The 25612-nt window shown below is 49.7% G+C and overlaps 1 protein-coding gene and 1 pseudogene across 3 annotated transcripts; one reads left to right on the top strand and one right to left on the bottom strand.

Moving 5' to 3' along the window:
- The first annotated feature begins 1323 nt into the window (after positions 1-1323).
- On the top strand, positions 1324-18476 carry MAVS (mitochondrial antiviral signaling protein). 3 transcript variants are annotated; one of them, XM_053574427.1, is made up of 7 exons: positions 1324-1455; positions 4287-4416; positions 5699-5873; positions 6964-7136; positions 8320-8476; positions 11241-11716; positions 13145-18476. In XM_053574427.1, the coding sequence occupies exons 2-7, from the start codon at positions 4300-4302 to the stop codon at positions 13625-13627; spliced, it is 1581 nt and encodes a 526-aa protein (XP_053430402.1). In that variant the 5' UTR covers positions 1324-1455; positions 4287-4299; the 3' UTR covers positions 13628-18476. The 3 variants fall into 3 exon arrangements, with proteins under 3 accessions (XP_053430402.1, XP_053430404.1, XP_053430403.1); XM_053574429.1 differs by lacking the exon at positions 1324-1455 and adding an exon at positions 1495-1517; XM_053574428.1 differs by lacking the exon at positions 1324-1455 and adding an exon at positions 2731-2873.
- A 4271-nt stretch (positions 18477-22747) lies between these two features.
- On the bottom strand, positions 22748-23426 carry LOC128573874 (serine-protein kinase ATM-like; annotated as a pseudogene).
- Between the last annotated feature and the right edge of the window lie 2186 nt (positions 23427-25612).

The raw sequence follows: 25612 nt of genomic DNA, 5'->3' as shown, positions 1-25612 counted from the left end.
AATAAGGTTAGCAGATGTTTAACTTTAATAAGAACTGTCAAAACATTTTTCCAGATCTCTCAAACTCTCTTGAAAACAGGAAGAAAAATTCTACTCTGTTAGACTATTTCGCCAGCCTTAAGGTATAAGGCTTTAAGTCAGGAGTGTCCAACCTGTGGCTTGAGGGCCACATGCTGATTTTATGAGGACATATTTGACTTATCTGTGGTGTGCAATATCACCAAAAGTATTCACGGGCCTTTTTTATTTTATTTTTTTTGTTAATCAGCTTTCATTAGTGTTTGTGTATTTAACATGTGCCTCTCCAATGTGCAACACAGAAAAAAAAGGTTGGACAACCCCATTTAAGCCCAGTACCTGGAACACGGTGGGTGCTCAATAATTGTCCCTTTCTTTCCCAGCAGAGTAAAGGTGAAGCAGACAGCAGGCACCACTGCACGCACGGATCCCAGACCCTTGAACTGAAGAAGCCTCTCCCACACAGCATTTAAGTCCCAACCCCCAGCGCTCCCACCAGCCAGCCTTGGCATCCCTGCCTCACACCTGCCTCCCCGGCAGGCCTCTGCCTCATCCTGATCCCACAGGCCCAGAGTTCCTGTCGCTTTCTGGGTATTCGTGCCCCTGTGAACTCTGCGAGTCACCCTGCGTGTATTGTGCACTGTGTGCCAGACCTGGGGACGCCAAGAGACAACGCCATGAAGACCTTCACCCCTCAGAGCACCCGGCGGGAGGAGGAATTGTGCAGATGGAAATCCAAGCCGGCCAAACACTGCAAGGCCGGCCGCCTGCCTGATTTCTTTTTTTTCTTTTTGTAGAGACAGAGTCACATTTTACCGCCCTCGTAGAGTGCCGTGACGTCACACGGCTCACAGCAACCTCCGAGTCCTGGGCTTAGGCGATTCTCTTGCCTCAGCCTCCCGAGTAGCTGGGACTGTAGATGCCCGCCTCAACGCCCGGCTATTTTTGTTGTTGTTGCAGTTTGGCCGGGGCCGGGTTTGAACCCGCTACCCTCGGTATATGGGGCCGGCGCCCTACTCACTGAGCCACAGGCGCCGCCCAGCCTGGCTGATTTCTAACCCGACACTGGACTTCCCCTAGAAGTTGCTGCCAGCGGTTCTCAACCTGTGGGTCGCGACCCCTTTTTAAGAAAGAAAATACACTGCGACGTTAGGAAGGTTGAGAACCACTGCTGCAGACGAAGAAGGGAAGAAAACTGTCCGCTCACCCGCAGCCTCAGCAGTAAACTCAGCCCTCCGAGCACAGCCTGGAGCGTTCAGGCCCCAAACCAAACCCGAGTGCCCGCCCCCGCAGTACGGCCACCCACACACGGCCGCGAAACCCCACCCGGCTGCTCAGCCAATGGCCGCGGGGCCCTGGCCCCGCCCCATCCACTCCCTGCACTGAGGGTTCCTGCCCGCCCTGGCAGGGGCTCTCGCCCGGACTTGGCTGCCCGAGGTAAGATGGCCCTCCCGGCTCTCGATCCTCCCGGCTCAGCACGCACGGACACCTTTGGAAAGGTGTGCTGTGGCGGCAGTAATCGAGTGGGACTTGGAGTCAACAGGGTCGCCATGGGTCTGGGGTGCTGGGGGTGGGGGGTGGAAGGGTGGTGACAGGAATGGACCAGGCGCGCTGGGCTCCGAAGAGCGGGTCCTAAGGCGCACCGGGTTCGGGACACCAAGGTCTGCACGAATCATGTCCAGCACTCAGGGAGAGGGTAAGTGGCTGGGGGGCGGGTTGGGCCGGAATGAGACGGCACCCGCGCTGCTCAGCGCCGCCTGCAGGCCCAGGGTGATCCTCAGGTGCTGCCTCCACTCCCCTGGGTCTTGACGCTGCTCCACGGTGACACCTGCTCGGAACAGCCACCCCTCCCTTCTTGGCCCTAGGCCCCGCCCAGAAATCCAATCCGAGACTCTGAGGACTCACCCATTGGGGAGGGTTGGTAACTCTTTCCCGGACGTGCTCAGCTGCTCAGCTCCTCTGGAGCAGTTCGGTCAGAAACTTGGCCACATCCGAGAACACTCTGCCACCTCCTCCTCGTCTCTGAGATGGGAAAGAGGTGCCAGGAAAACAATACAACTAAAAACAAAACAACATTCTCTGTATGGGTGCTGTGAAGCCTCAACAAAAATCTAGGAGGACAGTCAGCAACTTGGCTGTCGTGTACTCAACACCTTCTGGAAGATTTCCAATTCTGCCAACAAAAGGGACTAAATGCTGTATCCTCCCAGGTTCCCCCTCACCCAGCTGGTGACCTTGACAGCTCCCTGGACTTGAAGGCAGGGGGCTATGTAGGGTCTTCTTTGCTGCAGGGATCTCTGTGCCCTGCAAGGTGTATGGCCAGCTGCAGTGAGGCAGCAAGTCTTGGGTTCAAGTACTGCCCTGGCCAGTTGTACAACTTGGTATCAGTTCCTCTCATGGGATTGTGGCAAGGATTATGTGAAAGAACCTTGAGGGCCTATAGTGGGCCCTCAATAAATGTGAACAAATATGAGCGTCCTTTCTTTTTGGTGGGTACATATCATCCCCTTATCCCCCCACAAATCTGTGCTTAAGGCTGAGGCTGGTATGCAGAAGAGTGGCTCACCTAACTCCCTCCCTTCCTTTCCCATGCCATGAGAAGGTAAGGAGGAAGGGGACTGTTAATTTCCACAGAGTTTTATTTTATTTTTATTTTCTTTCTTTCTTTTCTTTTTTTTTTGAGACAGAGCTCAAGCTGTTGCCCTGGGTAGAGTGCCGTAGCATCACAGCTTGCAGCAACCTCAAACTCGTGGGCTTAAAGCGATTCTCTTGCCTCAGCCTCCCAAGTAGCTGGGACGACAGGCGCCCACCACAAAGCCCGACTACTTTCTGGCTGTAGTTGTCATTGTTGTTTGGTAGGTCCAGGCTGGATTCAAACCCACCAGCTCTGGTGTATGTGGCTGACACCTTAGCTGCTTGAGCTACAGGTACTGAGCCCTCCACAAAGTTTTCTTTGCATGTTTCCTGAAGGCCCAAAGGACCCCTGCCTCACCTCCCTGATCCTCCTGACCTTCTGTCATTAGCACTTGCCTGACCAGGAATGCAGTGCCTTGTGGTTGGCAAAGAAAGTCATGCCACGTGAGGCTTTGAGGCCAGTAGGCAGAACTTTCTCCCAAGTGACGAGGGCCTGGTGGCCTCAGCTGCACCTAGTCCTCTGCTCTGCAGCACTGTCTTCTAAAGGTCTCACCTGACACCTACCTGGTCTTCTCCTCTGCCTTCTACCCTCCCTGACAACCTTCTAGGAATCCTCAAGCTTCACTTGTTCAAAACAGCTCTGGTGTTCCTTCTGCACCACTGCTCCTTCCTTGGCTTTTCTGTCCTGGTAAATGGCACCTGCTATTCCCTCATTACCCAAGGAGTCATCCTCGATTCTTTTTTTTTTTTTTTTTTTTTAAACAGAGACAGACTCTCATTTTGTCATCCTTGGTAGAGTGCTGTGGCATCACAGCTCACAAGCAACCTCAAACTCTTGGGCTTAAGTGAGTCTCTTTCCTCAGCCTCCCAAGTAGCTGGGACTACAGGCGCCCACCACAATGTCCAGCTATTTTGTTTTCTGTTGTTGTTGCAGTTGTTACTGTTGTTTTAGCTGGCCTGGGCCGGGTTCGAACCTGCCAGCCTTGGTGTACGTGGCCAGTGCTCCACCCACTGAGCTACAGGTGCTGCCCTTATCAGTTCATTTTAAAGCCAATTCTTTGAGAGCCTCTGGGTCCCAGGCAATAATAAAATAGGATGTTTATGGAAATTAAAGATGAAATAGGGCCAGGTGCAGTGGCTAATGCCTGTAATCTTAGTATTTTTGGAGGCCAAGGCAGGAGGATCTCTTGAGGCCAGGAACTTGATACCAGACTGGGAAATAGTGAAACCCCATCTTTACGGGGAAAAAAAAAAATAGAAAAATTAGTCTGGTGTGATGGAACATACCTGTAGTCCCAGCTTCTGGGGAGGCTGAGGCAGGAGGATCGCATGAGCCTAGGAGTTTGAGGTTGCTATGAGCTGTGATGATGCTAGCTCAGGCAACAGAGCTAGGCCCTGTCAGAAAGAGAGCCTGGGACACAACTACAGCCTGTTTCCCAGCAGCTGCCTGTAGTTGTTGCTGATGGGTCTTCCTCACATCACACTTGGGAAGGAGGGAAGTTAAAATTCCAAAAAATTGAGAAAGAAATGCCTTTTGTCCAGCCTCACTGCCCAATCCTGTTGCTGTGAGTGATCTTTTTTCTTCCAGTCTTATTACTGCTCTCTCAGTCCGTCCATTCTTACCCTCTCTTCAGAATCTAAGAAGCGATGACGTTTGCTGAGGATAAGACTTATAAGTACATCTGCCATCATCACAGCAGCTTTTGCCGTGTTGATGTTCTGGAGATCCTGTCTTACCTGCCCTGCCTCACAGCCAGTGACCAGGTGAGCCAGGGAGGTGCCAGCAGACGTTGGACTGGGACTAGGGCTATGTAATTAAAGCTCAACCCAATCCCGGTTCCTCACCCCTTCCTTCTCCCTCATTGTTCGTCTTCCTGTCCTTGCCGCTTTCCTAACTTTTAGATGGAGTGTGGGTCAGGGTGGTTTTTCTAACTTCACCGAGCTCCCCCTTGTGCTGCTTTTGTGCAGTGCTCTGAAACATGGCTCTGGCTCTCAGATTTCCTGGCTCTGTCCCTTCCCCCAACCCACTGTTTTGGAAACTTCTCTTTCCCTCATCAATCTTGTCCTTGTCCTGTCGATTCCATTCTCCTTGCCATGAGGCCCCGTCCTGGCAGGGAGCTGTGGGCTCAGTTTTGAGGGTTCACAGGAGCCCAAGATCACTCTAGCCCCCCAGCAGGACTTGCTGCAGGCCCCCACTAGCTCATGAAGAGGGCCGACCCCCTCCCACTTTTAGCTGTTACTGTTGAATTGGACTCCTGTGCTCCCAGAGGGTACCTGTTGGCTATTTTGGGGTCTTCTGTCCTCCTGCTTCTCAGGAGCTTTCCCCTGTGTCCTTCCGCAGGGGAAGTTAATAGCAGTCTGTGGCTGGTAGGGTTTGTCCCTCCCTCTTGTATAATATTTGGAGGTTTGTGGGGCTACCTAGTCACCTAGTCTTGCAGTAAATATTTTCTGTGGGTTTTCCCTTCTGCTGTCTGGGATTGGTGTGGGAATTCGTGTAGGTGCAAATACTCTGCCCCCGCTGCCTTCCTGGAATCTCCTTGACCTTCTCAGCTCCTCTGTGTCTTACTGTTGGCCCCCTCCCTTTTCCTCTTTTGCCCACTTTCATCTGATTTTTGCTGTGTACCTCTTTGTTCTCTCCTAATCCAAACTTTTCTTTTGGCCCTTTCTTTGGGCCTAAGGGTTTTGCATCAGATTAACGGGTTTGTATCTGGGCCTGCTGCTGTAGGATCTTTGCCACAGTACTTTGCTCCTGCTAAACCTCAGTTCCTACATTTGTAAGGTAGGGATGAGGATGCATTAAATGAGATGATTTATGCAAAGCCCTTAATGGAGAGCCTGGGACACAGCCACAGCCTGTTTCCTAGCAGCTGCCTGTGGTTGTTGCTGATGGGTCTTCCTCACATCACACTTGGGCTCTAACCCTGGCCTTGTCCTGGACTCCCATTGTGGTCTTCTTGGTGTGCCCCTGATTCTGGGGGCTCCCCTCTTCTGGGTGGGGAAGGGGCCATGGCCACCTGGCTTGAGTGGGGGGCTCTGTGTCTTCCAGGATCGACTGCGGGCCCTCTACTGCCAGCGGGGGAACCAGGACACCCTCTGGGAGCTCTTCAACCGCCTCCAGCGGCGGACACACTGGGTGGATTTCTTCATTGAGGCGCTGAGGCGATGTGAGCTGCCTGATCTCGCTGACGAAGTGGCCCGTGTCTACCACAGCTACCTGCCTCGTGAGCTCTCCACCCTGGGCCTCCTCCCACACCCCCTGCCTGCCTCCTAGGCCTCCACTCTCCTTCACCCCTCTCCCCTGTCCCTCCTGTCTTTCTGTGTCACTGTCCTTCCTGTCCCCCTGGAGCAATGGACAAACCTGGGTGTAGATCCTGGCTAAGCCTTTCACCAGCTGTGTCTTTTTGGCCAAGTCCTTTAATTTCTTTGAGCCTCAGGCTTCTTTTCTGTAAAATGAAGCTCATGGCAGCATCTACCACAGAGAGCTTCAGTAGACAGATACTGTGACTGTCGAGCTGGGCTCAGCTTCTCCATGTGCTCAGCAGACGGGGCTGCCTCTGATTCTGTGGTGATAGCATTGGTCCCCACCCTTCCTCCATCCGCTTCCCACACCCTCCTTGCACCTTTTCTTCCCTCCCTGGTTTCTCCAGAGCCTTCTAGCCCCCAACTCTAGCTGCCCAGCCACCCCTGAGCCCCTTCTCAGTGTCCCTTCCAGTCCCAGTGCTCAGAGGGGGTTTGGTGAGGTGGGGTTTGAGGAGGAAACAGGAAGAACGATCGAGCCAGCTTTATTTATATTCCAAACCAGAGGTAGTCACAAGATCGCAGTCAGATCTACAGCTTTGGGACATCCTGTTTGCTTTTCTTCTCTTCTCTGCCTGCCTTTCCCTCCTTCCTTCTCTCCCTCCCTTCCTTCATTTGTGGAGATTAATAATGCCCCCCTAGAATATAGATGGCTATGGTTGGGCCAGAGTAGTTGGTGGGGCGAAGGGTAGGGCTGAGGAGACAGCCTCAGGACAGGGGCCAGTTGACAGTGACAGCACAAAGAGCAGAAAGGGGCCTTGGATGCCTGCTGACAAGAGAAGGAACAACTACTGACCCATTCTGGGTGCTGAGAGGCTCCTGAGGTCCTCCTACACCCTCACTGCCTCTCCTCATCTTCCCCACCTCCCCTCTCCTCCCATTCCTGCCCTTCCCAGTGATGCTTGTGGCCCAGGACAGCTTTTAGAACCATGGGAGGTCCAAGAGTACCCAGCCTCTCCTGTCATGGGAATACCCCTAATTCCTTCTTGTTATCACTGTACCTTTATGTTCCAGGGACCTCAAGTCTCCCCCCAGCCCCACCACAGCCGCTGTCAGTACCCATTGAGGTTCCAGGTCCCTCCATACCTACAGCAGCCCACAGCCTCCCCTACAACGGCTACAGAGAGATGGAGCCCAGTTACCCCACACCTGTCCAGGACACCCAGCTGCCAGAGTCCTCGGGAGAAGTCTGTCTTTATAATCTACTTTGAGCAGCCTGCTTTTATTTTTATTTATTTTTTTATTTTTTGAGACAGAGTCTCAAGCTGTCACCCTGGGTAGAGTGCCTGGCTATTTTTTTGTTGTTGAAGTTGTCAATGTTGTTTTAGCTGCCCCAGGCTGGGTTCGAACCAGCTGGCCTTGGTGTATGTGGCTAGCGCCCTACCCACTGAGCTACAGGCGCTGCCCAAGCAGCCCGCTTTTATGTTCCTGTCTGTGTACTTTTGCTCAGCACCCCAAGGCTCCCCAGTAGGGATTTGCCATAGACCAGCTTCTAGACTTTTGACCAGGTCTTCAACCTGGGACAGCCCACAATCCTTTGTTACCAATTAGCTGGGAGGCCATAGTCTAAAGGTCCTTGCAGTGGTCCATGTGTGATGTCGAGTTGGGTGGGGCAACCTTGGGAGTGACCAGATGAAGGGAGTGAGGGAGCAGGAAGTCATCAGGCTGGGTGGTGGGGCTGTCCTTATTGCCAGTAAAATAGAGTTGGGGGGAAGATGACTGATTCTACTGAGATGTGATGAGTGGGCAGTGGGGTCTCCAGAAGACACCTGACCATGGACTTGAAGCCTGAGAAAGAGGTCTGTACAGTGGCTGAAGAGAGGCAGACCTTTCTACAGGGCCAGCAGATAGAGAGAAACTCCCCATTAGATGGTGTGTGTTTTCTATCAGGTAGATGCAGGGTCACCCAGGGCAGATGATTTGGCAATTACTAGAACTTAGGTAGTGTTCCCTTGGTTCCTGTGCTCCATGGTTTGGGTAGAGGCCTATAGGAGATGTCCCTAGAGCATAAGCTGTGCTCTGCCTGCTCTTGGGAGAAGTAACTGCCTTGGCCAGGTGCAGTGGCACACGCCTGTAATCCTAGCACTCTGGGAGGCTGAGGTGAGCGGATCACTTGAGCGCAGGAATTTGAGACCAGCCTGAGCAGGAGCAAGACTCCATCTTAAAAACAGGAAAATTAGCCAAGCGTTGTGGTGGGCATCTGTAGTCTCAGCTCCTTGGATGGTTGAGGCAAGAGGATTGCTCAAGCCTAAGAGTTTGAGGTTGCTGTGTGCTATGATGATGCCATGGCACTCTACCCACAGTGACAGAGTGAGACTCTGTCTCAAGAAAAGAAGAGCTATTACCTTATTTGTATTTTCCCTCTTGTAGAGTTCAAAGGAAGCCCCACTGACATCCAGCTCTGGAGCCATCCCAAAGAGGCCAAGTGGCCCTCTGCAGACCTCTTCTGACCTGGCAGCCCTCAGCCCTCGAGTCTCTAGTGGGCACCAGAAGCAGAACACAGAACTGAGCAGATCCTACACTGCAGGTGCACATGAAACCCGGAGTTACGGGGCTTGTCTGACCTCCCAAGTGAGGGTGAGGCCTAGAGCTGCCTCTTTGGCTTCCCTGGATAGGAGGCAAGGTGGGAATGAAGGGAGTTCACCCCAGGTGTGAACTAATTCCTTAGAGGATGTATCAATCAGTTAGCATTTGCTATGTAACAAACAGTCCAAAACTTTTTTTTTTTTTTTTTTGAGACAGTCTCACTTTGTCACCCTTGGTAGAGTGCCATGGCATCATAGCTCACAGCAACCTCAAACTCTTGGGCTCGAGTGATCCTCTTGCCTCAATCTCCCTAGTAGCTGTGACTACAGGCACCTGCCACAGTGCCCGGCTACTTTTAGAGATGGAGTCTTGCTCACGCTCAGGCTGGTCTCAAACCCTTGAGCTCAGTCCACCTGCCTTGGCCTCCCAAAATGCTAGGATTAGGATTACAGGCGTGAGCCACTGCACCTGGCCCTTTTTTTTTTTTTTTTTCCAGTTTTGGCTGGGGCCAGGCTTCAACCCCCAACCCCTGGTATATGGGGCCGGCGCCCACCCTACTCCTTGAGCCACGGGTGCCACCCCCTTTATTTTCTTTTCCCTTCCTTCCTTCTTTCTTTCTTTTTTATTTCATTATTTTTTTTGAGACAGAGTCTCAAGCTGTTGCCCTGGGTAGAGTGCTGTGGCATCACAGCTCGCAGCAACCTCAAACTCTTGAGCTTAAGCAATTCTCTTGCCTCAGCCTCCCAAGTAGCTGGGACTATAGGCTCCCACCACAGTGCCTGGCTATTTTTTGGTTGTAGTTGTCATTGTTCTTTGGCAGACCTGGTCTGGATTAGAACCCACCAGCTCCAGTGTATGTGGCTGGTGCCCTAGCTGCTGAGCTATAGGCACCGAGCCTTTTTTTTTTTTTAGTAGCTTTAAGTATAGCTACTGACCTAGCACAATGAGTCTGTAGGTCAGCCATTTGGGTTGACCCAGCTGAGCAGTTCTAATTTTGGCTGACTTTCCTTTTATATACTCAGCAGTATGTAAGCTCTGCTGGCTGTTGGCTGGGGCACATTGGTTCTCTTCCATGTCATCTCTCATCCTCAGCACACAAACCTGTCCCCTGGCAGCTGGGCAGAGTTCGGGTTAAGGGGGGGGAAGGGGCTCAAAAGTGGCACAAACTACCCCCGCCCATTCCATGGGCCAAAGCAAGTTATAAAACCAGCTGGGATTCAAGAAGTGGGGAAATAGGCTCAGCGCCTATGGCTCAAGCGGCTAAGGTGCCAGTCACGTACACCTGAGCTGGTGGGTTTGAATCCAGCCTGAGCCCACCAAACAACAATGACGGCTGCAACCAAAAAATAGCCAGGCGTTGTGGCGGGCACCTGTAGTCTCAGCTACTTGGGAGGCGAAGGCAGGAGACTCGCTTGAGCCCAGGAGCTGGAGGTTGCTGTGAGCTGTGATGCCGCGGCACTCTATCCAGGGCAACAGCTTGAGGCTCTGTCTCAAAAAAAAGAAAAAAAAGGAAGTGGGAAAATAGACTCCATCCTTAGCTAAGTCATATTGCAGAAGGTATGGACACAGGTAGGAAGAGAATTAGGGCCATTTCTGCACTCCAGCAAAGGGACTCTGTAGGAATCAGCCAGAGCTAGAGGACAGTGGAGGAGGGGCAGTGCAGGGCTGGCCAGCTGTTGGCAGAGGAGCCCTTTGGCCCTGCCCTACCTCAAAGGGGTCTCCAGTTCCCAGCCAATCACTAAAACTTCTCAGTCCCCAGAGGAAGTGAGGTCTTTGTCAGCCAGGAGTGTGGACCCACTCCAGACCTCAGTGCCCCTAACCTGCCCAGCTTGCGTGTCTCTCAGTTACTTCCTGATCTGTTTTTCCACATGACACTCCGTGCCCCAGGCCAGCCACAGGGCAAACGAGCAGTGAAAGGCTGGGAGAAGTCATCTTAGTGCTTCTGTCTACCCGAAATTCCCCAAACACATGTTTGTATGTGCAATATCACTTGGTCATGGAACGCCCTTGGGGACTTACTGCTGTGGACTTAGAAGCAGAGGGCACTTAGATTTCAGGATGTTTGTGCACACAGGTCTTGTGAGATTCTGTGGTGTTAGACATGGGCGGGGAGGGGTTCTCATCAGAATCACCCTGACCTTTGTCAGCCATGGGGCCTGGCATGTGCATCCTCAGAGTTCCATGGAGAATTCTGATGCAGCTGCCTTTATGCATGGTCACCAGCTGCTGCCTCCTGCTTCCCCAGGTCAGGCCTCCTGCCAGGTGTGACTTTGTTCCTACACCTCTCTCATAGGCCTCTGGGGACTGGCTGGCCTTGGGTGTCACTTAGTTAGTGTAACCTGTTCTGTAGGAGCTGTCCTGCTGCTCCTTGCTGTGATGCAGGGTTGCTTCAGCTGGAGGCCGGGGAGCAGTGGGGACTCCTCCAGGCCAAGAAGAAAGTAGAAAAGCACAGGCAGGAGGAGAGGGGAGGGAGAAGACAAAGCAAAGAGAATGTTCAGCAATGACCTTCAAACTCCTAGGTGCTATTGGAGGAGGGACCACTTCATTCTGTTACACCACAGACTTGGGGCTAAAGGTCACGGACTGAGTATAGCTGTTGGGCCTTCAGGCCTGGGAGCAGTGCCCAAAGGGATTGTGGAGCCTCCTCCAAGGGCAGGAGGCCTAGATGCAGTAGGGGCGTGTGACTGGGGCAGAGGGACCCTTCTCCAGCTTTCAGGGTAATAGTCCTTTGGGTTTGTGTTTCTACTGTGTTTTGCCACCCACAGGTACAGTCTCCAGCCTCACGCCATCCCGTGGGCCAGTGTCTCCAACTGTGTCCTTCCAGCCACTGGCCCGTTCCACTGTCAGGGCAAGCCGCTTGCCTGGGCCTGCGTTGCCAGCTTCATCTACAGGCCCCTCTGCCTGCTCTTCATCCACTGGCTCAGTTTCTGCAGGGGGTGCTGGTGACCAGGCTGAGCCTACTGTCTGCTGCAGTGGGGCAGAGGCACCCACCACCTCTGTGACTACAAGCACAGTGCCTTCAAGAGTGCCTGCCACCTTGATGCCTGTGACCACAGTGCCCTCCAAGCTGCCCACCAGCTCAAAGTCCCTGGGTACAGTGCCTTCTAACGCGCTCACCAATCTAGCACCATCCAAATTGCCCATTAACTCCACACGTGCTGGCACAGTGCCATCCAAAGTGCTCACTAGCTCGATGCCCACTAAGGTGCCTGCCAGCGCAGTCCCCAGCGGCAAAGCTGAGGTAAGTCCTTGCTCTCCTATCAGGGCCCCTTTCCCTTAGGACATCTTACCCTCATGGCCCTGTCCTTGGACCCTTCCCAGTCTCCACTCTTCAACTTGGGCTGGTCCATGGCCTATGCCTGAGGGTGTAAGAACAGCTGAGAACCAGCCTTATCCAGCCCCCGTACCATGTTCTCCAGAAGGAGGAATCATTAGAGCTCCCGAGTGTGAACACCTTAGGAGGGTCAAGCATGGGGCCCACCCCCACCCCCAGTGATGTGTGTTAGCTCATTCATGGGGCAGCTCCCCCATTGAGCTTATCAATGCCATTTTGTTTTTGTTTTTGTTTTTGAGATAGAGTCTATGTCGCCCTCTGTTGAGTGCTGTCACAGTTCACGGCAACCTCAAACTCTCCAACTTAAGCGATTCTCTTGCTTCAGCCTCCCAAGTAGCTGGGACTACAGGCTTCCACCACAATGCCCAGTTATTTTTTTTCTTTTTTTTGAGACAGAGTCTCACTATGTCACCCTTGGTACAGTCCATGGTGTCAAAGCTCATAGCAACCTCAAATTCTTGGGCTTAAGCTATTCTCTTGCCTCAGCCTCCCAAGTAGCTGGGATTACAGGCGCCCTCCACAACACCTGGCTATTTTTTGTTGCAGTTGTCCCTGTTGTTTAGCTGGCCCAGGCCAAGTTCGAACCCGCCACCCTCAATGTATATGGCTGGCGATGTAACCACTGTGCTATAGGTGCTGAGCCCGGCTATTTTTTTTGTTGCAGTTGTCATTGTTGTTTTAGCAGGCCTAGGTGGATTTGAACCTGCCAGCCCTGGTGTATGTGGCCAGCACCCTAACCCCTGAGCTACGAACACTGAGCTAGCAATGCCATTCTGCACAGGAATGAGGGGGTAGAGTGTAGTGGCTCATCTGCCTTATGCCATGCTGATCACCACCAGGATGTCTGGTCTGCCCCTTCACAACCAGATGGTTCAGAGTATAGTCCCAGCCCATCCAGCCAGGGCAACCACTCTGAACTAGAGGCCCCCATTGCTCCCCGCTTCAAACCTTTGCACCTAACCCCAAGCCCATGGGGCCCCCTCAGGTGTATGGCTGGGCCTCTGTCCCTGTGGCTGCTCCATGGCACTCAGGCTCAGGCAGAATGCTGATGTAGGATGGGACCATACCCCCCCAAAGGCTCTGGGTAGGGGTGAGCTCCCAGGCAAGTCAGGGAGTAGGGAGAGGGATGGCCTGAAGTAGGCCACCATTGGTGCTGCTCAGGACCTTAGTCCCCTCTTCCCCCGGTTCCCCAAGAGAGGGCGACATCAGGGCCCTTGTGGTCTGCAAATGAAGGGTTGGGGCACTAGTGCACACTCTGGATGAGAAAGAGGCTGCCCAGCTTGGCTGTCTCTCTGTCAACCACAGTTCCTTCCAGCGCTCTTCTTTCTTTCCTAGGAGATGACAGTGGCTACAAGGCCCATAGGTGCTACTGGAGGCAGCTCTTCGAGCTGGAGCTCTGGCCCTGAGCTGAGCAAGCCTGGCGTGCTGGTGTCTCAGGTGGACAGCCAGTTTTCCGGCTGCTCTGAAGACCTTGCCATCAGTGCAAGCAGCTCCTTGGGCCCTGGGGCCTATGGTAGTCCGGAGGAGAATGAGTACGAGTCTGTGGGCACCTTGGGGATCCACGTGTCTGAGGCCCCCAGTGCTGACCTCCTAGAGGGCAACCCTAGGCCAGATGCTGTCCCACAGCTCCAGACCCAGGACAGACCAAAGTCCCAGCCCATCCAGCCAGGAGCAGCCACTCAGGAAGAAGAGGAGGAGAAAGAGATGACCGGGAATGTCTGGGTTGAGCCTTGGGCTCCATGGCTCCGTAGAGCCATAGCTGGGTTGCTTGTAGTCACACTGCTGGCTGTGTTGTACCGGCGGCGCCAGCTCCAGTGAAGCCCTTGACTCTCCCCACCATGTATCTGCTCTGTCCCCTCTCTGGTCCCTATGCCCTGCCAGGCAACTTCAGGGAGGTCTGAAAGTTCTCATGGATCCCAAAGCGGGTGGGGCTATCCTGCCAACCTTATCCTTTTCTTGGAGCTGAGAGGGGCTGGGTCAGAGGAGTCTAAGGGACCCTGCAACCTGGCAGGAGCCTTCGCAAGATAGAGTTCTGGGGGCAGCATTCCATCCTTGCTCTTGCACCTGTGAGTCCCTTGCCGTCTTTGGCTTCCTGGGGCTTGGGCTGCCCCAGCACTCCAACCTCAGCCACCTGGCAATCCAGGTTGTGCCTTCTGGAGGAGGTGCCTCTCTTCAGGTCACATCCCTATTAGATGAGGAGGTGCCACTGGAGCACATATGGGGGTCGGTAATGCCCCTCATCCTGCACAGGTCTCAGGGCAGTTGTGCAGGGTGGGGGACCCCATAAGACCCACTTCTACCCCCAGCACCCAGCCTGAACTCATTGCCCTGGGGCAGGCAGGAATGGCTAGGTGGCTGGACTCTGGGGACCCAGCTGCTGCTTTGGGTTCCTGCCCCTTGGTGCCTGTGCCCTGCTAGGCAACTCCAGGGAGGTCTGAAAGTTCCCGTAGATCCCAAAGAAGCTAGAGGCAGCTGCCAGGCCTAAGGAAGACCCTGGCACCCTTCTCTAGGCTCCTCACCCACCTCCTCCTTCTCTCCCCTGGTCTCTATTCTCTTTACTCCCCTACTTGGGCTGTAGAGGGGACACCAGGTGGGCAGAGATCAGGCTGAGGGTTGGATCTCAGCTCCACCTCTCCCTGGGCCGTGTGGCCTTAGCAGGTTGTCAGACTTTTCTGGTCTTGCTTCCCCACATGGACAGTGAGTTTCTGGCTCACCCTTTGGGGGTTCTTCTGAGATTGGAGCCTGTAGGTGTTGCTGAGTGCCTGGCTCAGAGCAGGTGACTACTAAATGCTCCTCTTGCCTCTCTCCTGCCTACCACCCTGCTAGAGCTGGGAGCGTGGAAGGCAGAGAGAATGGTGGGTTAGGGTGCAACACTGCAGCACAACCCCACTCTGCTTCTCACCAGCTCTGTGACCTTGGGCAAGAGATTAGCCACTCTGGGCCTTAGTTTCCTCACCTGTAAAACGGGGATGAATAATGTATATCTCCTAGTATTTTGAGAATTAAATGAATTTATCTATGTAAATCTTAGGATGATTCCTGGAATTTACTAGGGGTTAGATATATGTTGTTATTATCACTTTTAAATGGGAGGGACTGGAGCCCTTGGCTACACCGTTAGAGGCAAGCCCAGACCTTCCTGCCTTATCCCTCTTTATATTTGCCCATTTTGTTATCCTGTGCATTGGGACATTGTTGGGGAGGGAGGTGTGTCTGCTGGCGTAGCTGTGCAGGAGAGGGGCCAGGCATTCTCCCCACCCTCACTGCAAGTTCACCCACTGTTGGGGAGACAAGCTATATTTATACCAGAAACACATTGGCGTGGATTAGGGTGTCCTTTTGGGTTTTTTTCAGGCAGCCACCTCTGGGCAAGGGGCTGGCACAAGAGCCTCAGGAGCCACTTCTGTTTGGTGCTCTGCAAGGGACAATATAACTGGAGGCCTTTGAGGCATCCAGGATGGGGCTTGCTGTGGCCCAGCCTCAAGCTGTTGGCCATCAGGGTCCTGCACCCTGCTTTAGCTGCTACAGACTTTCCTCTGCAATGTCATTGGGGACTTCAGTGACCCAATGACCTTTGCTCTGAACTGTTCTTCAACCCATGCTCCAAACCCATCACCCTGTACCACAAAACCAGGAGTGGTCCCTACCCAAGCTGTTTGTACCACTCCCCATCTGCCTTGCTTTTTTTTTTTTTTTGAGACAAGAGTTAAGCTTTGCTGCGCCAGGTAGGGTGCAGTGGTATCGTTGTAGCTCAAACTCCTGGGCTCAAGTGATTTTCTTGCCTCAGCCTCTCGAGTAGCCAGGACTACAGAACTGCACCATGCCAACCAACTAATTTTTCTTCTTTTGAGACAGAGTTTCACCCTATTGCCCCAGTCTAGAGTGCCATGACCTCAGCCTAGCTCATAGCAATCTCATATTCCTGGGCACAAGTATCCTCCTGCTTCAGCCTCCTGAGTAGCTGGGACTACAGGTGCCCACCACAACACCCAGCTAGATTTTTTATTTTTGGTAGAGACAGGGTCTCACTCTTGCTCAGGCTAGTCTGGAACTCTTGAGCTCAAACAATCCACCTGCTTTGGCCTCCCAGAATGCTAGGATTATAGGCGTGAGCCACAATGCCCCACCACCTTGCTCTTAATAGGACCTCTGTCCTTCCATCCCCGGCCAGGTGCCCATGGGGAGCCGGTTGGTGAGCAAGTCACACACGGTGACTAGTTTTAATGTGTTCCTCTCCCAGGGAGCTGGAGAAAAGTATCTCAAGATGGCAACATGGAGCCTGAAGGAGTGTTGCCCTTACGGCATTTCAAGCTCAGTTACCAGCCACTGTGGGAGACACCTTGGGTAAGGTGTGTAGGAAGTGTTAAGGGGACTTCCCACCACTTTTCAGATGATGCTGCTAGAAGACCTGACTTGGCCTGCATGCATCAGCAGCCTCAATGTAGCTGTTATCAACCCAAAGGTCTCACCAAAGTTGACTTCAGTCAAGATGGGAATGGGCCAATGTACTGGCCAGCATCATGCATTAGGTGTCCTGTATTTGGAGTGTGGCTTTCAGCTGCAGAGGGTGCATGTAGGAGGGAGAGCCAGGAAGGTCACCCTCATAGCCATGGCTAGGACAAGGTAGAGGTCAGAGCCCAGGGAAGGGAAGGAAGACCTTCACTTCCAGTGGGGTGGGCTGGCCACCCACACCAAGGGACTTGACAAGGTACATTTCACCTGGGGCGGCACCTGGGGCTCAAAGGAGTAGGGCGCAGACCCCATATACCGGAGGTGGTGGGTTCAAACCCGGCCCCAGCCAAAAACTGGAAAAAAAAAAAGAAAGAAAGAGCAGCAGCAGGTGGCTCAAAGGGGTAGGGCACCAGCCCCATATGCCAGAGGTGGCGGGTTCAAACCCAGCCTTGGCCAAAAACTACAAAAAAAATAAAAATAAAAATAAAAAAAAGAAAGAAAGAAAAAGAAAATACATTTCACCTTGGGGCACTCTACCAAGGGCAACAAAGTGAGACTCTGTCTCAAACAGAAAAGAAAAGAAAAGAAAAGAAAAAAAGGGTGGGGCCTTGGGGGAAGTGATTAGGTCATGAGAGCTCTGTCCTCACAACAAGAAAGCAAAGACCCCATCCTACAGCAACCTCCTACCACCCAGTGTTTCCAGTATGAGAGTGAGTGGTCTAATGGAGTGTTCCTGGATCATAGGGTGGAGGGTGGGGAAGGAACGAGGATTGTTTTAATCACTTTTGTACTGTTCATGATTATAATAAGTCAGGAGTGGGGTAATAACTCTTATAACCCATAGGGAATAAGTCTTGACAAGATCAAATGTTGATTAAAATATGAAACTCTTGGGCCAGGTGCTGTGGTTCATGCCTGTAATCCCAGCACTCTGGGAGGCCAAGGCAGGTGGATTGCCTGAGCTCACAGGTTTGAGACCAGCCTGAGAAAGAATGAGACCTGTCTCTAAAAATAGCCAGGCATTGTGGCTGGCACCTGTAGTCCCAGCTACTTGGGAGGCTGAAGCAAAAGAATCACTTGAGCCCAACCAAGAGTCTGAGGTTGTTGTGAGCTATGATGCCACAGCACCCTACTGAGGGTGACCAAGTGAGACTCTCTCAAAAAAAAAAAAAAAAAAAAGTGGGGCTTTGGGGAAGTGATTAGGTCATGCAAGCTCTGCCCTCACAAATGGGATTAAGTGTCCTGTAAAAGATGCTCAAGGGGGCCTTTCTGTCCCTCCTGCCATGTGAGATGATGTCGTGTCTCTGAAGCTGAGAGCAAGCACTCCTCACACACTGAATCTGCTGGCACTTTGGCCTTGGGGTTCCTAACCAGCCTTGAGAACTGTGAGAAATAAATTTTTATTGTTTGTAAAGTACTCAACCTAGGGTATTTTGTTACAGCAGCCCATTTGGATTAAGATGTTGGTATGATCCTGTTGGAAAACTGGCAGTATCTACTAAAGCTGGACATAGGCATGACCTGTGTTCCAGCAGGCCTACTCCTGGGTGTGCACACCACAGGAACAAGAGCTTGTGTCCACCAAGACATGGGCTAGAATGTTTCTTTTCTTCTTCATTTTTATTTTCCTGAGACAAAGTCTCCCTCTGTTGTCCAGGCTAGAGTGTTATGGAATCAGCCTAGCTCATAGCAACCTCAAACTTCTGGATTCAAGCAATCCTCTTACCTCAGTCTCCTGTGTAGCTGGTACTGCAGTCTTCCACCACAATGTCTGGATAATTTTCTATTTTTAGTAGAGATGGTGTCTTACTCTTGCTCAAGATGGTCTTGAACTCCTGAGCTCAAGCAATCCTCCTGCTCGGGCTCTCAAGAGTGCTAGCTAGGATTACAGGTGTGAGCCACCGTGCCCAGCCACAAGAATGTTTCTAACCACCACACTGTTCACAACAGCCCCAAACTGGAAACAGTCCAGCCCAGTAGTAGAATGGATATGTAAGTTGTGATGAAGTCACACAGTAGAATGTTAGTATACAGAAATGAATATGAATGAAAACATTGCTACACAGAACAACATAATAAATCTCACAAAAGTCAGTACACACAAGAGTGCTCACTATATTTAGAAATAAGTACAGCTGGGCTGGATGTGGTGGCTCATTCTTGTAATCCTAGCACTTTGAGAGGCTAAGGCAGGAGGACCACTTGTGGGCAAGAGCTCAAGAAGTAATGACAACTGATCCATGGTCTTAGAAGTCAGGAGAATGGTTAATCTTGCGGGGGGGTGGTGGTGGGATATTTCTGGGAATGATTCTTCTGAGGTGCTGGTCTACTTTTGGATCTGAGTGTTGGTTTCATGAATATGTTCAGTTTGTGTTCAGACTCCCTATGAGAGCTTTAGACAAAAGGGAAGACCACCCAAATGAGGACAGAGAGGCCATTTAGTCAGAACTTGTGGAGTCAGCCACCATTGCTTGCATTTGGCAGGGGTCTTGGGAACTTAGGGAAGGACTCGAGTGCACTTTGATTGGAAGTTGTTGGCATGAGGATACCGGATGCAGGCTAAGTCTTAGAATGGCAGTCTCTGGGATTAGCTGGGGAACATATCTGGCTTTTCTGGTTGGTCCTGAGTTAGAAGAGGGGGTGTGGTGGTTGGAGATTGGAAGATGCTGGCAGTCACTGCCCAGGTTCTGACTGTTCTGGCCTGATGGCTTCCTTGGCTTCCCAGGCTACCTACTGCAAGGGCTTTGGGTCAGAGCTCCATTGTCACATGTGGCCTGGCCATTGTGTTGTATGTTCAGTCTCTTAGAAGGGTGTGGGCTCTGAGTAGAGCTGCCATGGCTGGAAAGGCAGAGGGATTGTGCACAACTCCCTCCATCTCCCCACCTGGCCCTGGGGTCAGCGGTGCCCGCCTGTTGGGGGGAGACCAATAGCGAGAGGGCTCTGCTCCAGGTCACCACTTAGCTACTCTTCATGCCAAGCTGCTTTTCTTCTTTAAGCCCTGGCTTAAAGCCCAGATTCTACAGGAAACCTCAATTAGACTGTCTCTTCATTGGGGTTCCTTAATTCCCATGACTTACTTCAAACTCGCTTTTATGTGTAAATTCTGATCTCCTTGCCTGCATTTTAAAAATCCACACCAAATATCTTCCTTCTACTTCCTCAGTGCTATTTTTAAAAAAACAGCACATCTTTTTATTGAAGTAGAATATAAATAAATACTGCAAAATACTTGGAGACACAATGGAGATGGAGGTGCAAGAAGGGCGGGAGTGGGCAGAGAAAATGGGGATGGGGTGGCGTGGGAATGTGCCAATGTAAAGAACTCCTTGGGTTCTAGCATTTCTCACTCTCCAGGATCCAAAGTAGGCTCCAGGGCAAGAGGTGATATCAAATCCTTCCTCCTCCAGAGCTCAGACCATTGCCCTTGGGTGTCCTTGGCTCAGAGTGGGCTGTACCAGCTTCCTCTTCCTTCATCCCTTCCTCCACTCATTCCCAGGTGCCATGGCCACAGCATCTGAATCACTGATTTCCTGGCCATCACACACTATCTTCTATTTAATCAATTCACCTTTTTTTTTTTTTTTTTCATTTTTTGGCCAGGGCTGGGTTTGAACCCACCACCTCCAGCATATGGGGCCAGCGCCCTATTCCTTTGAGCCACAGGCACCACCCTAATGAATTCACTTGCATTTAACTTCAGAAGAAAGAAAGAAAAATGTGTTCATTCTCACATACAGCTGGAAATCAGTTTCTTGCCTATCCAAGGAATTGGGGAAGAGAGAAACTGTGGTAACTGTTGAAAGGATTACTTAGACATTTTTTTTTTCTTACTTGCTGTCATGATGACGTCCTTAGAATTGTGAGCCCATAGACAATTGTATGCAGGAATTCTGCTATTAGTACCTCTGGAACTGTAGTTATGAGCTTCTACAATGGCCCCATCCCTGCTCTTAGGCTACTGCAGGGATGGTAAACAGCATCCTCAGTCCAGGGACTTGATCAGGACCTTTCCCCCCTTCCCTCCTGCTTCTCTCTGGGGGTGGAACTTGTCTACTAAAAGGCCAACTCATCCCTCTCAGAGGGTGCAGCAGGCTGTCACCTCCTGAGATGCGTCCGTGGATTCCTTCCTTACCATCCAGTCTGGCGGGGTTGGGGATAATTTCCCCCCGAATTTACACCTTCTTTGTAATATAGTCTCTTTATTAACAATTTAAAAAACCACACAGGTAATACATGCATACATGTAAAAAATTAAAACTCCAAACTATTACAGAGATAAGTCAGAGTTTTCTATACTTCAGTTTCTCAAACTCATATACACAAGCTCTTCTGGGGATCTTGTTAACATGCAGGTTCTGACTCATTGAGTCTGTGGTGGGGCCTGAGACCTTGCATTTCTAAGGAGTTCTTTTTTTTCTGTAGAGACAGAGTTTCACTTTATTGCCCTCGGTAGAGTGCCATGGCCTCACACAGCTCACAGCAACCTCCAACTCCTGGGCTTAAGCGATTCTCTTGCCCTAGCCTCCCAAGTAGCTGGGACTACAGGCACCCGCCACAACACCCGGCTATTTTATGGTTGCAGTTCAGCCGGGGCCGGGTTTGAACCCGCCACCCTTGGTATATGGGGCCGGCACCCTACCGACTGAGCCACAGACGCCGCCCTCTAAGGAGTTCTTTTTGAGTAAAGACAGGGCAAAGATTGAAAATGCCCTTTACTCCCTTATAATCCTATCTTCTTCTTCTTTTTTTTTTTTTTTCAAGTTTTTAGATTTATTCCTGTTTTCAATGATCATTAGTTTTTAAATATGTCAAATCTTCCTTAATGTACAAAAATGGATCACACCTTTAAGAACTCAGTTCACATAAACTTTATGTTCTTAATTTCCTATCATAGCCATTTAATTTTTCCCAGTGGCACTTGTCATGTTATACTGCACAGCATTAAAAAAGAGTAATCTTACATTACAGAACATAGATCACAGTCACTGAATTAAAAGTTTTTCCCTAACAGTTATCACTTTTTCTTTTACTTGACCAATTTAGTTCATAATTATTAATATGTAGCTACTACCCTAAAATTATCTTTGTAATTAAAGCCAGTATCTTTTTTTTTTTTTGTGACCTTGGTGGAAGTGATTTTATTTTATTTTATTTTTATTTTTATTGTTGGGGATTCATTGAGGGTACAATAAGCCAGGTTACACCGATTAAAGCCAGTATCTTAAAATAACACAAAACTCTTATTAGATAACATACCATATTGGCCCACTTAGGAAAAAATTCATTGAGACTTTACAGTTTTTCATAGTGAGACTCACAAGAATTTTCTCCAGTATAAGATGAGGAAAATTACTGTGAAGAATTGAGGTAGTTCTGTACTGTCTTCTAAGCCATCCTCTAACCGATAGCGTAAGAGCCATTTCATAATCGATTCCTTTAAAGAAAAACTTCCATTTATTTCACATATGTTTTGCTCTATTCCCATTTTTACTGCTTCTGGAACTACACTGATGGTCAGTGCCAAAGTCAAACAGCGTACTGCAGGACACAAAGGTCTGCAAGCTGACCCAGTAAATGATTTCCAGAATTGTCAACCTCAACTAAACCACCTTGAATTATAGCTCCAACTAAGCCAAAGCTTTCAGCTTGTATTTGTTCAGAACTTAAACCACGAAAGGTAATAGACCACATTTTATTCTAGAGTTTCAATAAATCTGACTTTTGTGAGCTGTCTAGGTCTGATTTCATAGTTGACAGAATGCAACTTCCATAAGGCATCATAACACATACGGTGTATGCTCCCCATGTCGCTGCTGAGGTAAAAGCTGGTATAGTATTATCAGTAGTGCAGATAGCTCACAGGTAGCTAAACTCACAGGGTATTTTGATAGTAATTGAGCTGTAATTTGTAGCCAAGGCACAAGATCAAAATCATTCTGTGACTTTTGAAGATGATCTTTTATTACTTCCCAGCCCTATTTCTATTTTCTTCCTTTTGCAAGGTACACTGTAATCACCAGATTCTCTTGGTGTAGTAGTATAAGACTGAGAAATCTACAAGGATCTGGTATCTTCCTTAAAAACCTGGTGACAAATATCTGCCATCAATTCAATTAAATTTTCCTTGACAGCAATATTACGATATCCTGAAGAATATTTTCCTTTACTTCCTATGTGACTTATCTCATTTACTAGCAGATCATATAAGTTGTACAAAATACTTTGCCATGTTATTCATTGGCACCTACTCTTGGGTTTTGGCTCCTTTTAGATGATGGATATAAATTTGCAGTTGAAATAATTCAATTATAACTTCTTTTAAGGAATCATTAAGTCTATGTTGAAACTAAATATAAAATATAAAGCAAATTAGGAAGAATTTCATCTCCTAATTCACACACTTGAATTCGAAAGTAGACAGCCAAAGTTTTGAGGAAGATAATAAGCCCTGCTAAGATATGATTTAGACCTGCAGAGCTCTTTTCTTCTCTTGCACACTGAATAGCCTTGGGTAAAAGATCCAGAAATTTGGAATTTAATGCATCAGTTTGTGAACAACGTCCTTTGGTCACAGTATGAATTATTCTAGCCACTAAAACTCTATAAACATCTTGTGAAGGTTTGATATACATCTTGAAGTACACAGAGAATAATTCTAGCCACTGCGGTTGAGGGATTTCACACCAATATTTTCTCACAGAAAGAATGTCTGAGCAGAATGTTGCTATAATCAGCTCCATAAATGGCACCATTAGACGAATCTTTCACTGTATCCATAATATAATTCAAGAGTTCTTGACATTTTAGCCTAGGTACTCCTATTTAGAAACAAATTTTATTTGCACATTTGATGAAGTATTTGACCAAACTACGTATTTCTTGCGTCTTTTTCTGCCTGGAGGCTTGTGTCGAAGCTGATACATTTGCTTTTGCTGTTCTCAGACATTCTGTTTCTTTCTGATTATATTTCTGTAAAAAATCGAAAAACGGCATCCCAATTTAAATATTTTCCTTGTTTGGAATCTGAGTGCCGATCTAAATGTTTAACTGTTTCAGGATCTCAAATCAGGTGCTTCAATTTCTCAATTTCTATCTTTGGTTCTGTGGCTCTATCATGTTCTAGATGACGGCAGCAAATAAGCAGATCATTAAGTGCCAGACTCATCCTGGTTTAGAACTCCAGGACACACACCATTACCGCTGCACGCGGACGCCAAAGTGGGGTCTCTGCGGCGGGGGCCTCTCGCCTCTTCCGGCGGCCGCAGCCCCTGAGCCCCCGAGCCCCCCCAGTCAGCCGCGCACCCCCTCTCACCTCGGGTTCAAACGCTGCGCCACCGCCGCCCGCAGCTTAGGGAGGATGGGAGGCCGAGACGCGCGGAGCACCAAGCTATTCTTTTCCATGTTTTTGATGGAATGGACATCTTTCCCTGCCTTTCTCCATGTACTTTTGCATCATTTTACGGCCCCGACCTATTCTCACCCTTGCCTCAAAATGGGGTCCTGCTTATAGCAGTGGGGTACCAGAACTGCAGCCTTCTCTGTACCTCCCTGTAGTGCCCTGCAAAGTATTGCTGCCAGGTAACCTCAGCAGCTGACCTCTTCATGAATTGATCAATCAGCACTCTCCCTATAGTCAGTCAACCTAACACTTAGCACACCTAACACAACCTGTGTGAAGGTGTACCTGTACTATTGTGGTATAGAAATACTACGCCAAAACATAGTAGCTTAAGGCACTGTCCTTAGTATCTCACTTTCTGTGGGTTATGATTCCAGGTGCAGGTTAGCTGGGTCTTCTGGCTCAGGGTCTCTCACAAGGCTGCAAACAAGGTGTTGGCCAGGGCTGTGGTCATCTCAAGGCTCAATTTGGGGAGGATCAACTTCCAAGTCCACTGACCTGTTGTTGCAGGATTTAGTTTCTTGCTGAATTGTTGCACTGAGGGCCTCACTTCTGTGAGGGCATAGGTGGCCCTCACTTCCCTCCCTTGTGGGCCTCTCCACAGGGCAACACACGCACAATAGCTTGCTTTGTTAGACCAAGGAAGCAAAAGAACTAGAGAGAAGAGAGTGCACAGAATAGAAGCTATAGTCTTGTGTAACTTAATCTTGGAAGTAACATCCTACCACTTCTGCAAATTGTACTCAAGGGGAAGTTTACCAGGAAGTGGGAACTGTTGGGAGCATAATTTTAGAAACTATCTACTCCAGTAGGGGAATTTAACTCTGTCCTGAAAAATGACATATGCTTTTATTCTTTGACCTAACAATCTTACTTCTAAGAGTCTAAGCCAAAGATACAGTAGCAAAAATAAACAAAGATGTATGTATAAGGCTGGTCATTATAGCACATTTTGTAGATTGCAAAACCCTGGAAATAGACTCAGTGCCTGTAGCACAGTGGTTACGGCACCAGCCACATACACCTAGGCTGGTAGGTTGGAAACTGGTCCCGGCAAGCTAAACAATGACAACTGCAACAACAACAAAAAATAGCCAGTCGTTGTGGCAGGCGCCTGTAGTTCCAGCTACTTGGGAGGCTGAGGCAAGAGAATTCTTTAAACCCAAGAATTTGAAGTTGCTGTGAGCTGTGATGCTACAGCACTCTACCAAGGGTGACAAAGTGAGACTTTGTCTCAAAAAAAAAAAAAAAAAAAAAACAAACAAACCCTGGAGGGTGGCGCCTGTGGCTCAAATGAGGTGCTGGAGGTGGCAGGTTCAAACGCAGCCCCGGCCAAAAACTGCACAAAAAAACCCCAAAAACCTTGGAAATAAATCAGGTTGAGATGGACGCTGGCGGCTTCACGATGGCCTCACACACACACTTCCATAAGACCAGAGGGTTGGGTAGGAGGAAGGGGAAAAAGAGGTAAAGGAAATGATGCCAAGTACCATTACTCTTAGATCGGGCTGGAACAAAACAAGATAAGAGCTAATAAGCGCAGTGCTGTCATGATGAGAGTTAACAAGCTAAATGCTGTAACATTGTTTTACTTATTCGCTAATTGCCAGATCTGCTTGATGTGACCTTTATGTTACCTTATTGTTATCTACTTGCTAATCTGCTAAATTGCAAGGTTTGCTTCTATAAAAGGGGTCATCGTGACCTCAGGCTTGCTTTTTGCTTCTTTTGCCAACTTTCAGCCCACCTGTTTGTTTCCTTTGCCAACTTTCAGACTATAAAACCCCCAAATTCAAACCCCACAATGCTCTCTCACTTAGTCTGCCTTAGACTTTGCTGAGACAGCCCCACAGTTAATAAAAGACTCCTGAACTTCTAATTTGAGTCGGTGGTCTTTATCTCGCCCCATAACAAGGTGTCCATCAGTGAGATACTGGCTGAATAAACCATGG

This window comes from Nycticebus coucang, chromosome 21 (assembly GCF_027406575.1).
Source record: "Nycticebus coucang isolate mNycCou1 chromosome 21, mNycCou1.pri, whole genome shotgun sequence".
NCBI lineage: Eukaryota > Metazoa > Chordata > Mammalia > Primates > Lorisidae > Nycticebus > Nycticebus coucang.
Note: the sequence above shows the minus strand (reverse complement) of the source record. Positions and strands in the feature narration are given on the sequence as shown.

Coding starts and splice junctions, on each gene's coding strand:
- MAVS (XM_053574427.1), top strand. CDS start 4,300: ATGACGTTTGCTGAGGATAAGACTTATAAGTACATCTGCCATCATCAC. Junction 8,477..11,240: donor GAGCAGATCCTACACTGCAG/GTGCACATGAAA, acceptor TGCCACCCACAG/GTACAGTCTCCAGCCTCACG. Junction 11,717..13,144: donor TCCCCAGCGGCAAAGCTGAG/GTAAGTCCTTGC, acceptor TTTCTTTCCTAG/GAGATGACAGTGGCTACAAG.